Genomic DNA, 15,665 nt, shown 5'->3' with positions numbered 1-15,665 from the left:
GTGTGTTGAGCAACATTCTTAAAACTGTTGGATTATTTGCCCACAGTTTTTTCCCAAAGTGGTGAACCTCGCCCCATCCATGCTTGTGAGCCTTTCGAGGATGACCCTTTCATACCCGATCTGCTTTTACTAATTCACCTGTTTTTCAGTGGCATGTTCCAAAAAGGTGTTTTCTGAGCATTCCACAACTTTCCCAATTTTATGTTGCCCCTATCCCAACTAAATTGTATATTAACTATAAATGTTGCAGGTAACACATTTAATTAAATATAGGTTGAAAAGGATTCATGAATTATTGCATTCTGCCTTTTTTTTACTTTACACATTGTCCAAACTTTTTTCAAATCAGGGTTATAAACATTAGTTGCATGTCAGTATGCTTGTTAGCATGCTACCAATTACTAATTAGCAATAAATACAGAGTACAGTTACGGCTGATAACAATGGCATTATTTTTTCAGGTAATAAACCAAATGCCATAGGAAGAATCGAGGGTTAAATAAATTTTTTTCAATTAATTCCGAGGGGGAGATGAATGTTTGTACCGAGAAGGACTTTATGGGGCACCTATGACCATGACTGCTCACTGAACAAAGCTGTCAGAAATTGGAGTGTTGTGTCTTGATGTGTCTGGGTGACACATCTCACCACCATCCTGTCGTCGGAAATGAGATTTCCAACACTTGCAAAACTTTCCGACCAGCATTTCTTCTGGAGTTTACTTCTATCTTCCAATGTAACCTCCATTTAACTCTTTACAGCATTTGTAGGATTCTACCTCAACATGATGTAAGCATCCTAAGCCAAGAGACAACAGGTTATCTGTACACAAAACACAGGTTTAAGCAATTAATGATTGTTATTTACTGTGAAGTCTTCTCTGTAATGTATAATTTAATGACGGCAATGTGTGCAGATTGCCAAAATACTATAAAACGTCATTGGGATACTATAAATACAGCTTAATAAATATTATGTTGAATACTGTTTACATGAACAATATGATCATCATTTGAGAAAAATGGTCAGTAGCTAAACACATACCCAAGCACAATGACCATCCTGTTAAAGCGTCCATATAGTCAGTACAATCACTAATTCTATGATAGTTATACAGTGGAAAGAAAGTGTAGAGATGCACCCTTGTTACATAATCCTGACTGATCAGGAAGCCTAATTGGCACTGTGTGTGTGACCTCTATCACACTTCGATCAGCAGTTGCAGGACAAATAAAATATGATTCATAATGGAGAAATGAAAAATGTTAAGAAGTACTACCACTGGTGGCCACCAGGCTTTAAACTGATCAAACTGAAACCTTGATGATTAAACTGTGGGTCAGTTTCACAAGAAGTGTGCTGTGCTGACTTGAGTCTGGGTGAACTTAAACCTCCAAGTCATCAGGGTAAGCAACACCTTTAACTGTGTTGTTATGGTCACACAGAAAACTACTAACTGCATCAGCAGCTCTGATCACAATAGTTGTAGGCTCTATGGCCTATGACCAGAAAAAGTTACTCTAGGCCCTTTTCCAGCAAATTATCTAGGAAGTTTGTTTCAAGACTCTTGGAACCTTTGTGCAATCTAATGAACCAACCTTTGTTTCAAGACCGCTGAATATGATACACCCACTTTGGTTCTATTCGGGAACAACCTTTTGGGTTCTGAAGCAATTAATTTTTGGTGGAAATGCCCAAGCAGTTCAAAATTGAGTGCTTTAACTGGAACAGGGCTAGTTCCATGTTAGTGGAGGAGGCCAATCTGTGGCCACCAAATATTCCATGTTGCCACCAAGTTTTAGTACAACATTCAACAAAAGCAACAAGTACTGGCCACCAGCTAGCTACCAGTATGTCAGGGCTACTGAAGTCTGGATTTACTAAGCCTACTCAAACTTCTACTACGATTCTTACAGAAGAACCAGAAACACTGAAGGTGGAGTGTGAAAAAACAAAATGGTAACAAACATTTAGGAGTGAATGGTAACAAAAGTTTAAGCAGCTGGAACAAGCCATATCTAGGGATGTAATGTAAAGAGTAAAGCTGGGTAATATATTGCTTTTGTGATATGAGTCTACAATCATCTTAGATTTTGGATATTGATTTATTGTGATATGGTATTCTTTTCCTGGTTTTAAAGGCTGCATTACAGTAAAGTGATGTAATTTTCCAAACTAACAGACTGTTTTAGCTGCTCTATATTTGCCTTTACCCACTTAGTCATTACATCCACATAACTGTTGATTGTCAAAAATCTCATTGAGTATATAATTTGCAAAAGCACCAATAGTTATCTCAACAACATTGCTGCAATATCAAATATCAATACCAAGGAATCTGGCCAAAAATATCATGATATTTGATTTTGTTCTAGCTCGTTTTTCATGGAAATGATGCCTTTAGGAAACACCACATCACAATTCATGGGAAAAGTAGACAACAAAAGTGGTACAATTAATGATGAAAATGTTAAATTCTGTTTATTTGCCTTTTCTGTATTCTTTTTACATACATTAACATGTGGGCCACCAAAAAGATACACCAAATTTAGGGGGATGATGGCCCGATACAGATTAGAGATAATCAATGAAAATATTTCACAGAGCAGCAGGATACTGCAGGTACTGCTGTACACCATGACATTTCACTTAACTAGTCTTTCAAACTAAGGCTTAAAAAGTAGGTCTTAACTGATACTGGATTCGATATTGGGGAGTAAAAAGAATTCTGATATTCATTACATCAGCAAATATTCTTTATATAGAATATAATAGAAAGAATATAGCATATATTTATAAACAGTTTTTCCAAGGAAGCCTCAAAAGTGGTTAACACCCATGACAAAGACATGTGATGGATGCAGGATATTTTACAGTTTAACAATAAAATGTATTGTCCACAATGACATGGGGGCACTGAAACAGTAAATTTTCACCAGCACTTTTAATAATTAGAAATAACTATAAATTGGAAAAAAAAAAATAAAAAGAGAGCTAAATAAATGGACAGCCTATAATAAACCTGAATTAAGAAAAAGCATCAAACATACACAGAATGTTGCCTATAAAGCTAATAAATAAAAACAATCTCCATTATGTGTTGTTAAAAAAGTTTTCCAGTTGTAGTTGATAAGACTGATAAAGCTGGGACAGGCCAATACCAGACCAATAATACAGGCTGACCAATATCAGCCAGACTCTATGAAAACCATGTTGTGATTTATGGGACAGTAGCTGCTGACTGAAGTTCAGCTAGAAAACCCCATGCTAACAGCCCTCCCTCTACTTTTGTGTGTGTGTCAAGTGGGTCAGAGAGTCTGATGACCCCCTTACGAAAACTAATAACACACACAGCACAACACATGCCATCAGATCAATGGGCAGCTGGCAAATCTACAAGTAAAGCCAATTACAGTGCAAGTGACCTGCATAAGAAGTTACATGAGCTATATGCAGGTTGGGCTTGGCATGTCTGCTAGCTTGTGTTTTTCTGATGCTCCAGTAAAAACATGACATTGTTTTGTGATTTGTTCTGAGGTTTATGTTCTGTTGCATCATGTGTCTGACTGAAAATAGGTCCTTGGAAGTGGTGAAACTCAATTTTGTCAAAATAAGATGAAAGGAAAGATACCAGGAAAAGACACATTGTGCTAGTCACGCTGTTTTGTATTGCTTTAAGAGGGTGCAGTGCAGGGGCACAAAGAGGCCTGTCATTACATGATGAAAAATAAGGCCTCTGATAACTGGTTTTAAGACATTTTAAGACTCTTTGAGGCCTTAAATTTTGGTCATACTGTGGCTGTTGTTAGTGTATTTTTACAAAGACACATAATTAAGCAATAATGCAGGATGAGGTAGCTCCATATAAAAAGTAATTGAGGAGCTGGAGGTAAAAAACTGCATGTGCCAATCTTTACAGCAAAAAGGAGGGGAGAGGCATTTTTCTTTGCTTTGGAAAAACTCCAGTGTACATTATCATACTGATACCATGAAGCATTAGTATTGTTGGTAAAGTGTAGTTTAATATGTGCTGGACATAATAATTTGATTGAAAGCGAATACACTACCTTGTGAAGTGAACACCTTGCTAAGGTGTTCACTTCACAAGGCAGATCCTAGCAGACTGACACACTGAAGGGCAACTCTCCAGCTTCTCCTTTGCAATATAAACAGTCCAAGGAAAACATCCCATATAATGGCATGTTCAGGGTTTCTGCCAGAAACATTACATTCACAGCTAGAACGTCACACGCATTCTCTCTCTCGCTACTTGTATGACACATTATAGTTTAAATCTCTGATGCTTGGGAATGGCGGTGACTGAACTAACAATACACAGGCAGAAATCTCATGTTGCAAATAAAATAGTCTTAGTCAAGGGTTGCGCATAAGACTGAAGCATTAGGGACGTAACGATATATTGAATATTGCAATATTTCAATTAAAAAAAGTCTATATACCACACCGGACTGTGACAATATATGTGGTGATATTACTAACTGCTAGATTGTTTTTGTTTTGCAATTACAAATATATAATTCCACCATTTATCAACAAAACATAATTCATACAGATGACTATATGATTAAACGTTGCCACCGTTGCTAGTCAATACTAGTCAATTTAAGTATTTATTAATATTTAAATCATGTACAATCCAAGTTAACTTGCCTCTAAGATGTTATGCAGCTGTCTGCCTGAAACCGGTGCTGCAGCTCCAGGAGACAGCAGCCCCTCTCACCCATGTTGTTATCAACAAAGTGGGACAGGTGACATCTCATAAGTAGTGTGGGCTTGTCAGTATTTTGATGTAGCAAATGAAAATAAGGTTGAATGCAGGCTGTTAGAATAAACTGGCGTATAGAGCACTCAACTGGAGCAATACGAAACCACATTCAGCACGAACACGGACATTAACCTGCAAACTGCTGCAAGCAGTTGATTTTTTTTTTTTGTTGTTGTTTAATTGATAGGACAGCTGAAGATATGACAGGAAAAGGGGAGAGAGGTTTGCCCTCGGCCACTGCAGAGGACTCACAGCCTCCATATATGGGCCCCTGCTCTACCAACCAAGCTACCCAGGCGCCCCATCATAAATTAACAAACTGTGCTTTTTTCTTAGTGTGAGACTAGTTGAATAGTCTAAATTAAAATTAGTGCTTCATCGACAGGGAAAGTAGTCGCCAGGAACATCCCTATTGCTAAAGACTTTCAATTTACAACCTAGTGCACAGATCTTTCTGCCCTGGTCAAATTACGAAATACGACATTCATGTCTTATAATTAGTTGTGTTCCCTGATGTGTCACCACAAAACATCACAGCTTATGAATGCAGTGCTATGTGGCAGCTGAATGGCTAAACTCTGTCGTCAGACCTCCACTTCAGCATGTGAATGCACCACGAAGAAGGACTGACAAAGCACTCCATTATTTTAACACTATTAAAACTTCAAAATTAATCAAGTTTAACTAAAACCAGTGTTGACGTGTGTTTCATTATGATGCATTAGCTATACTGAGCAGGTCTCAAGGCTCTGAGTTGATTTTGATAGTGCACAAAGGGGCTTTACCCGTGGGAGGCTAGATAATTGCCTTTGGAAAGCGCAGTGCCACTTGCACGAGTTGAGAAATGGTAGCCTGTAATGTAAGTTGTAAACATGTAGGATTTACTGAGCTGCAAAATCACTGGTATGTTCTGTTAAGAAAGAACATCTAAATTTGGTTCACATACTGTACATAAGGTTCCTGCTAATTTGCTTGTCCACTGCAACTTCCTGTTTCCAGCCCAAACAGCAGCTCCACACCCCTTATAACAGGTGCTCAGAGACCATCATCCACCTAATAATGGAGAAGATCTGTGTGTGTGTGTGTGTGTGCGTGTGTGTTTGTGTTATACCTTCAATAGATGGGGCCTGGTCCTGAGCAGCATACAGCATCTCTTTGAAAGCCTGCAGACACAGGAGAGAAATTATGAAATGTTAGACCATCACATAAAATATTCAATCTCCTGAAACATCGGAGGTTAAAAAGGCGAGTGCTATTTTATGTACCGTCAACAATAAGACCTGTTTCATAATGTCAAATGCCCCCATACATATACCCTTATAGATCCTGTTGGATAGATGTTTTGTACAATATTAGCCCTGTCAAAGATTCATTCGGATCAAAATTCCTGTGCTTAGTCACAATTAATCAAATATTCAATAACATAACACTAAACCCTTTCACTATTACAGTGTTGACTTGAATCCTATAATCCCAAAGTCAACAATTATCACCCCATCCCCCAGTTATCACAGGGCTGAAGAGTCACTTCTCAGAGAGAAGTCTTGTACTGGGACGCCAAAACATTTCAGATGAACAAAACTGAGACGAGGAGGACGTTTGAGGGTGAACATGAATGGAAGAAATGGGAAGTGTCTTGTTCATGGACAGTTAAACAGGGTGGAGGACTGTAGACGCAGAGCGTGAACCTGGGTTAACCAGTCAAGCAGCTTGCTCTTTAAATAGTACAGCACCCTGCCTGCCGTCAAACAACTCGAGCTGGTAGCCAGGCATGAATTAATCAGTCTGAAGGTGTGAGATCCAGTGACTAGAAAAATAACATAAAATAAAAGCTTGCAAATTAAAATATATGTTTCAATGTAACCACAGCATAGTTGCTTTAGATGCTTGGTGACATGACTGATTTATACTATACAACCAAATCCATTTGTCAGAGATTTATCCATACTGTTTATACCGCTGCAGCTCTGCTTTTATCTCTGTTTTATTAGCCTGTTGTAGATACTGTTGAAAATCACTAAGTAGGATTGTTTTATGGCATTATTGACTTTTTATGATTTCGTTTCAATGTAATGAAGTACCTTGATTTGTGAAGTAGTGACCTTGCTGGCCCAAAACAAGTTTGTCTAATTTTCCAAATGTTATCTATCACAATATATTTTACCATGAAAAAAAACATACTGTAACAGATGATTTTATCCATATCTCTCAATCCTGTAACATACTATACACATACCATGTCCATTTGCATTAGAAGAATTTAGTGCAATGGATTATCACACTCATACCATGAAGCATTAGTATTGTTGCTATGGTAATGTATAGTTTAATATACTGGCCACAATAATTTAAATTAAAGCTAATACAATGATTAAGTCTTGTTAGGTGTGTAGTGGATAAAAATTAGTTTTCACTTTTGTTAGCTTTGCAAGATAGGCCATTTTGACCTCTACAGAAAAAATGTCATTCATCTTAAAGAGACAGTACACCCCAAAATTAAAAAAAAACATATTTTCTCCCTAACCTGTAGTGCTCTTCATCCATCTAGATTTTTTTGGTGTGAGTTCCAGAGTTGTTGAGGTATCTGCCATAAAAATGTCCACAGATCTTGCTGTGAGCAGTTGTACATAGTAACTACTTTCTTTCTGCAGTAGAATCTACTGGAACTACTAGAAAGAAAGTAGCTCCTGTATGAAACTGCTCACAAAAAGGTCTGCAGATTATCTTGAGTAATCAGGTCATGGTTTTTGGAAGGAGACACTGGTTTTGAATTTTTCACATTTATTTTTTGGTATATCAAACACCACAAGCCAAGCGCCATCTAGTCTCATTATATTCTACAACAAAACCCAGCAACTCACACCACAAAAATCTAGATGGATAAACAGCATTACAGGCCAGAGAAAAAACAAACTAGGGTGTGGCTATGGAAATGTAAATACACACATATCATGCATTGACTTACACTCCCATCAAAATGTGAACTGTCTGCATTAAACTCCGCCAGAGATATTATAGGGATAGTAATGATCTTTATCCATCCAGACTCTCAAATATAATGAGACTAAATGGTACTTGTGGTGCTCAAAGAACCAAAAAAAATATATTTGAAAAACTCAACAGTAATGCCTCTTTCCAAAAATCATGGCCCTGGTTAATCAAGATAATCCACAGACCTTGTTGGGAGCAGTGTCATGTAGGAACTGCTTTCTTTCTTGCAGAAAAGAAAGTAGTTCCAGTAGATTCTACTGCAGAAAGAGAGACTGGTTTTGAATTTTTCAAATGTATTTTTTGGTGCTTTGAGCACCACAAGCTGAGCGCCATGTAGTCTCATTATAATGGAGAGAAGGCAGATGTGTCTTTAGCTGATAAATAGTACTACAGGCCAAGGGAAAAAATATGTAAAGGAAAAATGTTTAACCTTCATGATTCATGAGGACAAGCAAAAATATTGACTTTGGTGGAGATCTGCATTCTCTGAGTGCCCTTCTTGGACCTGTAGGTGGATGAATGTACTAATTTTCTGATTCAAATGCATTTTTCATAACAAGCTGACCTTTACAGGCAAACAAAATGGGCCAGAACTGCAAATTTAATTGTAGTAGCCAATTTGCCAATAATATTGGTGACATTTGTTGACAGTGCACTGATGCATTTGTATCATTTTGCCTCTGTTGCTCTCCCTCCATCCTTGAATAACGCAGTGCTGATGATGCAGTCAGTCAGTCTCCTTCATGCTCTGTGTTAGTAAATCTGCAGTGCACGCTGCAGCTGGTCTCTGCTGTGGAGAGGCCGACTAGACGACAGTCATTCAGTCTCAGTAAGTACTAGCAGGACAGCAAGACAGTTGCCCTCTTTCATCCGCTCTCGCTCAAGGGGTAGATAGTAGAGCGGTCAGTCAGTCAGTGTTTCAGAATGCCAGCCGAGCACAAGACCACAATGGCCTCACTGTGTGCCAGTCTGCCTGCAAACCAGTCAAAGAGCAGCAGAGCTGGCTTCTGCAGCAAACAGCAGAGCAAGTCAAGGTCATACTATAACCCACACAGCCAGCCTGTGCTCTGTTTTACCAGTGCAGCCACTACAACAATGTAAACAACAACAACACAAACCACAAGCAGCAAAACACAGTACAAAAACACAGCGAAAGAGTACAAAGAAATCTGCCTGCCACTGTACACTTATAGTCAGATTACTTCAGGAGTAATAGCTGCTGCAGTGCTCATGCTAAACATGCTAAACTAAACTAAACATTAGTAGAGTTGATATAAATTCCTAGGTCAACAAATTATAATCAGCTATAAAAATGCCTTGTATACAAGTTTACCAATATGGTGATTTAAATTATTAATCAAGGAAGCAAAAAAGTGGTACCAGGGTATCATTAAGAACTTTTGAACCACCACTTGGATCTCTTCGAACTTTTTATATGTTATAAAGGAGACTTTTATGAGAAATAGGAATTAGTTAGATTTTCTGTTGTAATTTGTGTGAGGTGCACCTTTTTTTTTCTCACAAAATTCCAGCACTAAAAAGGCATTTGTGCTTGAATCATACTTAGCAATTTTCAAAACGTATAGTTCAGTTTGTTTATGTTGATATTTGTGTGAGGTTGACCTACACTTTAGAGTAAAATGCCTGGACTATATAAATACAACAGTAAGTAACTGTGATGTTCTGATACTCCTACGACAAACGGGCCGCAAAAAACGTATTTTACCAAGACACAAAAGGACTTTTGACACTGCACTTAGCCCAAGGCCAAAAACATTCTTAGAACCCTTTTAGCCCCTGCAAAAGGGAGATGTTAGCCTCTGGGTTAAAGGGCTTTCACACTGGCAAATTCCTGGCACATTCCAAAGTGGGCTAACCCCACCTTTATCCTAGGGCTTGCTGGAGTTAATTCCTGAAAATCATCTAAACATGGAGCTAAAAGGTGCATGTGTGAAACTGGGCTAAAGGCTATTAGAGTAAATACACGTGATTCCCGAACAGGGATCTTTAACTGGTGGTGCACGGGCTGCGTTTGCCCCCCCCCCCAGAGGTTCCCATTTGGCCTGCAGAATGGCCACTGATGGATGTGTTACAATATTTAGCCTATATATTTGCAGCATTGTGAAGTGGGTGTCTGTAGCAAAAACCTCAGAAAACAATTCTGTGTTAAGTTACTACAGATGCATACTGAACACTTCCTTTTGCTGCAGCTTCACAATAAGTCTCTACGATTATGTAATTAAGCTTAGCTATACTGTTATCATTCAGCAAAAATGCACCTACAAACACAAGACAATGGCTGACGATGGTAATTTGTGATAGCCGATCAGTTTGAGGTCATCAGTCATGATACCAGTACAACTGAATAATACTGGTTAAAAAATAACAACAGTGTATCTGTGTGCAGTCACTCATGCTCAGACATCCTCACCAAAACTGAAAAGTAAGGAAAGTTGTTACAGTTTTCATAATGTCGGTAACTGGCTTTTAAATTTCAGAGTATTTTTCTGCACTGATTCATAATCTTTCAAGGGAATCGGAAAAGGTCTAAGCAACAAAAATTTACCCCAGAAAATTTTATTTTCAAGGGATCTATTTTTAATATGATTTTAAAACAACAACAAAACAATTTAAGTGTGTCGGCTCTATTGAAAACAGATATAATGATTGGAAAGCTCACGGGCGACATCTGTTGGTTAAACATTAATGCCCCATAGAGAGACAAGGATAACCCTAGGCTAAAAAAATATGCTTTGTGAAAAGCCTTAAAGATCAACCTGCAGATACACATGTATAATGTACCACATGATGATGTAGTAACAACAAATCACTGTGTTTTCATTGACTGACTATAAAAACAGAGCTCTAACCCGAGGAAAGAATTCAGGATCAATACCAAACTGTTTGCCATTGTAACCTGAGAGATTAAGCACTCAGCAGGTAGACGAGATAGAGAGGAGTTTTTAAATATTGCAAGTGTACTGCTGAGGACCCCATTTATTTCAGTTAACATTCCCATCAGCTCCTCCGCCCTCTCTATTTTCCTTTAGCGCCAAGATAAACAGCTTCTTTTCACACACATGCAAGCATATGCATGAGCAGAGCAGAAACTGAATCCCAAATCAGGACTCATGTTTCTTTCTGATACCACTTTTCCACAAGGGACCCATGTTCACTCCACACTTCCCAGCATGCTGTGTGGGAAACAGACAACAAGTCAGTAAGGGAATTACATAAAGGGGCAATCACTGTAGAAATCAAACTATTAATACTCTATTGTTTCCATGTGAATATCTTTGCTTTTAAAGTCATTATCACTGAAAAAGACTGAAGTCACACGCATAAACTGAACTAGTAGCCTGAAAGATAGGCATAAGTGTTAAAGGGATAGTTCACCCCAAAATCAAAAATAAATACTTTCCCCTTGTCTGTAGTGCTGTTTATCCATCTATACTATTTTGGTGTGAGAAGCAGAGTTTTGGAGATATCAGCCATAAAGATGTCAGTCTTCTCTGCAATATAATGGGACTAAATAACCCTCAACCTGTGGTGCTCAAAGCAACAAAAAAAACATTTGAAAAACTCAAAACCAGTGTCTCTTTCTAAAAATCAGGACATGGTTATTCAAGATAATCCACAGGCCTTGTTGTGAGCAGCCTGTCTTTCTAGTAGAGAGGAAGTAGTTCCAGGAGATCCCACTGCAGAAACCTACAACTGATTTTGGGGTGAACCGTCCGTAAGAAAAAAAAAATCTTGCCTTGTCTGTTTTATTCCGCTGCTGATTTCACTAGCTGAATGTCACTGGCAAAATTTACTCAGCTGTAGCTAATCACTGCTAATCACATCAGTTGGCCAAACTACAAACAGAAACTCTTGGCTGTTGTCTGGTTAATATGCTCTGTGGATGCCTTCTTCACAAAAGAAACACCACCGTATCATTTTGAGGTTGGAAAAGAAAGTGTTTTTATTGTCCAAAAAGACCAAGAGTGTGTAGGGTCTTTCTCTTATTAAACACTCTACTCTAGCTATTTGCACACAGGTCATTAGCACTTAGCTGAAGTTAGTAGATAAAAGTGCAGCAGTAATATTAGGCTTTATGGCATCAGCTTCTTTCATTTAAATTTAAATCCAAAATCACAGCAATGGTAAGTTTCAATTTGATCTTTTCCACAAAACTGTGGTTCCATGCTAACAAGTATTTCTTTCATTTCCATGGGGATTCTCTCTGAAGCCATCATCAAAAGTATTAATAACTCTTACACATTTTCAAGTGAACTGCAACAAAAAGTGACGTGTTGCCTCCAGGTTGGACAACTGTTAACTCTGGTTTGGTAGAGTTTTTGGTATCTGGTAATGCCTTTTTTAGCAGTAAGATCTGTTAATGCCTGACATATTTAAATTTCTCCATTCATAAATATCCAGTGAAAAGACATGCTGTCGTTGTGATGACAGCGCATCGCTGTTATGGAGGCTTAAATTTCCCAATGGTCTTCAAAGTCCTCAACAGGGATTTCAGTGAAATCTACTCTGAGTGAGCTCAACTGGTCAAAACACTTTATGGCACTTTATGGTGTGACTTACACGCTACCAACTCTGTCTCTGATGTTCGTGAAACTGGATCATATTTTATGGAGAAAAATGTTTTCTGGTTTTCCCTCTGATGTCATCCATCCTCAACCCTCTGTGATTTTGACCTTTCTGATGGACACAGAGCTTTACTTGTTCCTAAAGTAAGTTAACCACTAGCTTAACTGCTACTTATTGTCTTCAACAAGTTTTCTCAGCTCGGAGGACCAGGGTGAGGGTTGATGTTTACGCCACGAACACGGGAGCTTTGCACCACAGGGAGGAGGAGATTTTCAGGACCGATCAGGACCTGTTTCCAATGCATCAGACATGCATTGTGACCAACAAAGCTCTGTATCTTCTATGCAGAGCAGTTGTTTGGATCTACCTGCAAAATGTGACTCTCAATGACCTTCAAACATTAAAGCTTGTTGTGTTGCTGTGAGTAATGAAAAATGACTGGACGTATTTGGCTGGTATTGGCCCTCATGTCTAAACAGAACATGGTCTCTTTTAATATGACAATAATTCACGGTGACAGAGTGCTTTGTTCACCAATCTGACAATATGTAATCACCAGCAGCAAACAAACACACAGACACAAATACACATGCAGACACATTTGGGTGATAACTGCAAAATTTCACACTTTCCCACACTTCTCCTGAGGCCCATAGGATGCATGTGCATGCATGTGTGTCTATATGTGTGTGGCCTGTAGGCTGGCTCAGCATGTGCTAAGGTGCAAGTTTCCAAAACAAAACACACGTAGCTCAACAGGAAGGAGGGCAGCTCTGCTTATCCTCGCAGATTACCCTACTTCTGTTCATTTCCCCTTCTCAACCACTCACACACACACACTCTCTCTCTTTTCTTAGCCTCTTGCCGGCTTTGTAATTCAGTTGAGGGCATTTTCACTTCCCTCTCACACACCTCACTCGTGGCTGTCGCCTCAGACAGACCGCAGCACCACAACAGTTAACCACAAATCTGTGGGACTGACCATGTGTGTGTGTGGCAGTGTTAATTTTGAATTCTCAATTCAGTAGTTGCTTACTAAAAATGTTAGTGATTTTAAGTCACATTTTAGTAATTTGTTTTTGTTTTGGACTTAGTCAGAGGATGTTAATTATAGTCATAATTTTATTCAAGCCTTTAGTCAGTGTCTTACTCATAATTTTAGCCATGTTTAAGTCAGTTTCTTTTGTCATTTTATTCAAATTTGTCCATTCTTTATTCTTAAGTAAAGGTCTTTCATAAATTGGATAATGTGGATCTTAAATTAGCAAAATACCTCTCACAGTTACATCCATCCTTAGCTGGTGTAACAACAGCACTCTTTGTTCATTTAGTCCTAAAAGGGAATATATAAAACATAAATGTTCTCGAATCTATCAGCCTGACAGTTACCTTGGTAGACACAGTGTGTTTTCAGGTGTCTTTTGTGTTTTTTCTGCACATCTTTAATCCACAAGGTGCTCCATCTTTATTAGCAACAATAAACTCAATCTTACATTCGGTTTGAACTTGAGACAAGTGTCCACCAACATGTCGTCTCTCCTCTTTCTTTTCTTTTCTTTTCTTCCCACCTCACAGGCTGCTGGCACGCATTTTGCTAGATTTATTGGTGCTTTGAGATCGCTAATTATTGTGATCTAATTAGGTTGTCTGCCTATATATACTATTTCGTCTCATCTTTACTTGTCAATATACATTTTTTTCATCACAATTTAGTCATCAAGTAAAAGGCCCCAATGAATAATTATCTTATTGTCAAAATTTATATCGACAAAATTAACACTGGTGTGAGGAGTCTGTTAACTTCATCTCTTTTCCTCAATCTCTGTCTTTTCTCCTTTTCTTTCCGTCCCTTTGTCCATTTATTTACATTATAATATTCCCTCCAACATCCCACTCGGTTCTTTTTCTCACCCCTTCTCCATTGCCTAATCTCTTTTATGCATTCCTTTCCCTCTCTCTTTCTCAGCCCCCCCCCCCCCCCTCTCTCTCCCCTAACCCCCACCCACGAGGAGACAAACACTTTATATCTTGACACCAAACTGTCAGTAGGATTATATGAGTCATAACTGGATTATGCTCGCGCTTGTGTCCTGTAGAAACCTCAGATCGTGAGGTTTTTCCTCATTTTTTGTGCTGCTGACGACTCACACAGCCTAAATACAAACTGCCTCGTGAAGGTGTTGCAGAGCAGATATAAAAGAAGGATTTTAAATGTCAAGCATACAAGGGTGATACAACAGAAAGCAAAGAGTGCCCCCAAAAATCCTAATAACTGAGGGTTTTGGAAATATGTTTGTAGCAGGACAGTAATGTCACGCTTTGTGACGCACAAATGACGTAAACTAAAAGCTAAACCAGCGGCTTCTCTCAGTATCACCTTCTGGCTGAGCAATTCTTTAAACGATGTGGGGATTTAACTGTTCATTATTTTTTTATAGCTGAAAAATATGACTAAAAATATAGACTGGTTTGAATCTCATGTTTATGCAAAGATGACTGGAAGAAAACATGAACAGCTTAATTTTTAGGTGTTGTTGACTGTTAGTTTGTTTATTAAAAGACCTAAAAATAAGAATGCATTTAAGACTGCAGATTATAAACCTGTGTTTTGGATTTGGTGCTACGCTACGGTTTGTTTTATTTTGGATGACTGACTTGTGCTTTTAGGGAGGTTAGTAATTTGAAGATAATTAAATTATCTCAATTAATATGCAAATTATTTCAGCTAAGCATTCCAAAATCAGAAATTCTATCTACAGAGGTATTGGCTTTAACTATACAATCATCATATGTTCTTGAGTTATGAGTTTAGGCAACTGACAATTATTTTTTATCATCAATCAATCTGCTAATTATGTTCTCCATCAAAACATAGTGAACAATGGCCATCCTAGAGCTGCAATGATTAATGAATTATTAAATCAACTGTCAACTATTTTGACAATCAATTAATTGCTTTGAGGTTTTTTTTGTAAGAAAAAGTCCAAGTGTCAAGTGTCAAAATTCTCTGGTGTGTTTACACCTTTAGGACAGTAAATTGAATATATCTGAGTTGTAGGCAAAACATTTGAGGATGATATTTTGGGCTTTGGGAATCACTGATTGACATTTTTCACCATTTTCTGGCATTTTAAAGACCAACCAATTAACTGATTACTCAAGAAAATAATCAACAGATTACAATGAAAATGATCCTTAGTTGCAGCACTAGCCAATCCCACTGTTTTGTCATTGGTAAATGAGCTGCTTTTCTGCTCAATTGACCACTCAACGCTTTTTACAGCATATGCAAACATACACC

General features: G+C 38.2%; 1 protein-coding gene across 2 annotated transcripts in view; it reads right to left on the bottom strand.

Moving 5' to 3' along the window:
• Positions 1-15,665, bottom strand: part of LOC146318369 (solute carrier family 53 member 1) — a 57,783-nt gene that overhangs the window by 24,924 nt on the left and 17,194 nt on the right. For both annotated transcript variants that reach the window (XM_084732364.1, XM_084732365.1), the window contains exon 2: positions 5,898-5,949. In XM_084732364.1, the coding sequence (XP_084588490.1) occupies positions 5,898-5,949 (52 nt within the window). The remainder of the gene's footprint in view (positions 1-5,897; positions 5,950-15,665) is intronic.

Source organism: Lutjanus erythropterus, chromosome 12, assembly GCF_056507025.1.
Source record: "Lutjanus erythropterus isolate fLutEry1 chromosome 12, fLutEry1.hap2, whole genome shotgun sequence".
NCBI lineage: Eukaryota > Metazoa > Chordata > Actinopteri > Lutjaniformes > Lutjanidae > Lutjanus > Lutjanus erythropterus.
The sequence above is the reverse complement of the archived record's forward strand: the minus strand, read 5'-3'. Positions and strand labels throughout refer to the sequence as shown.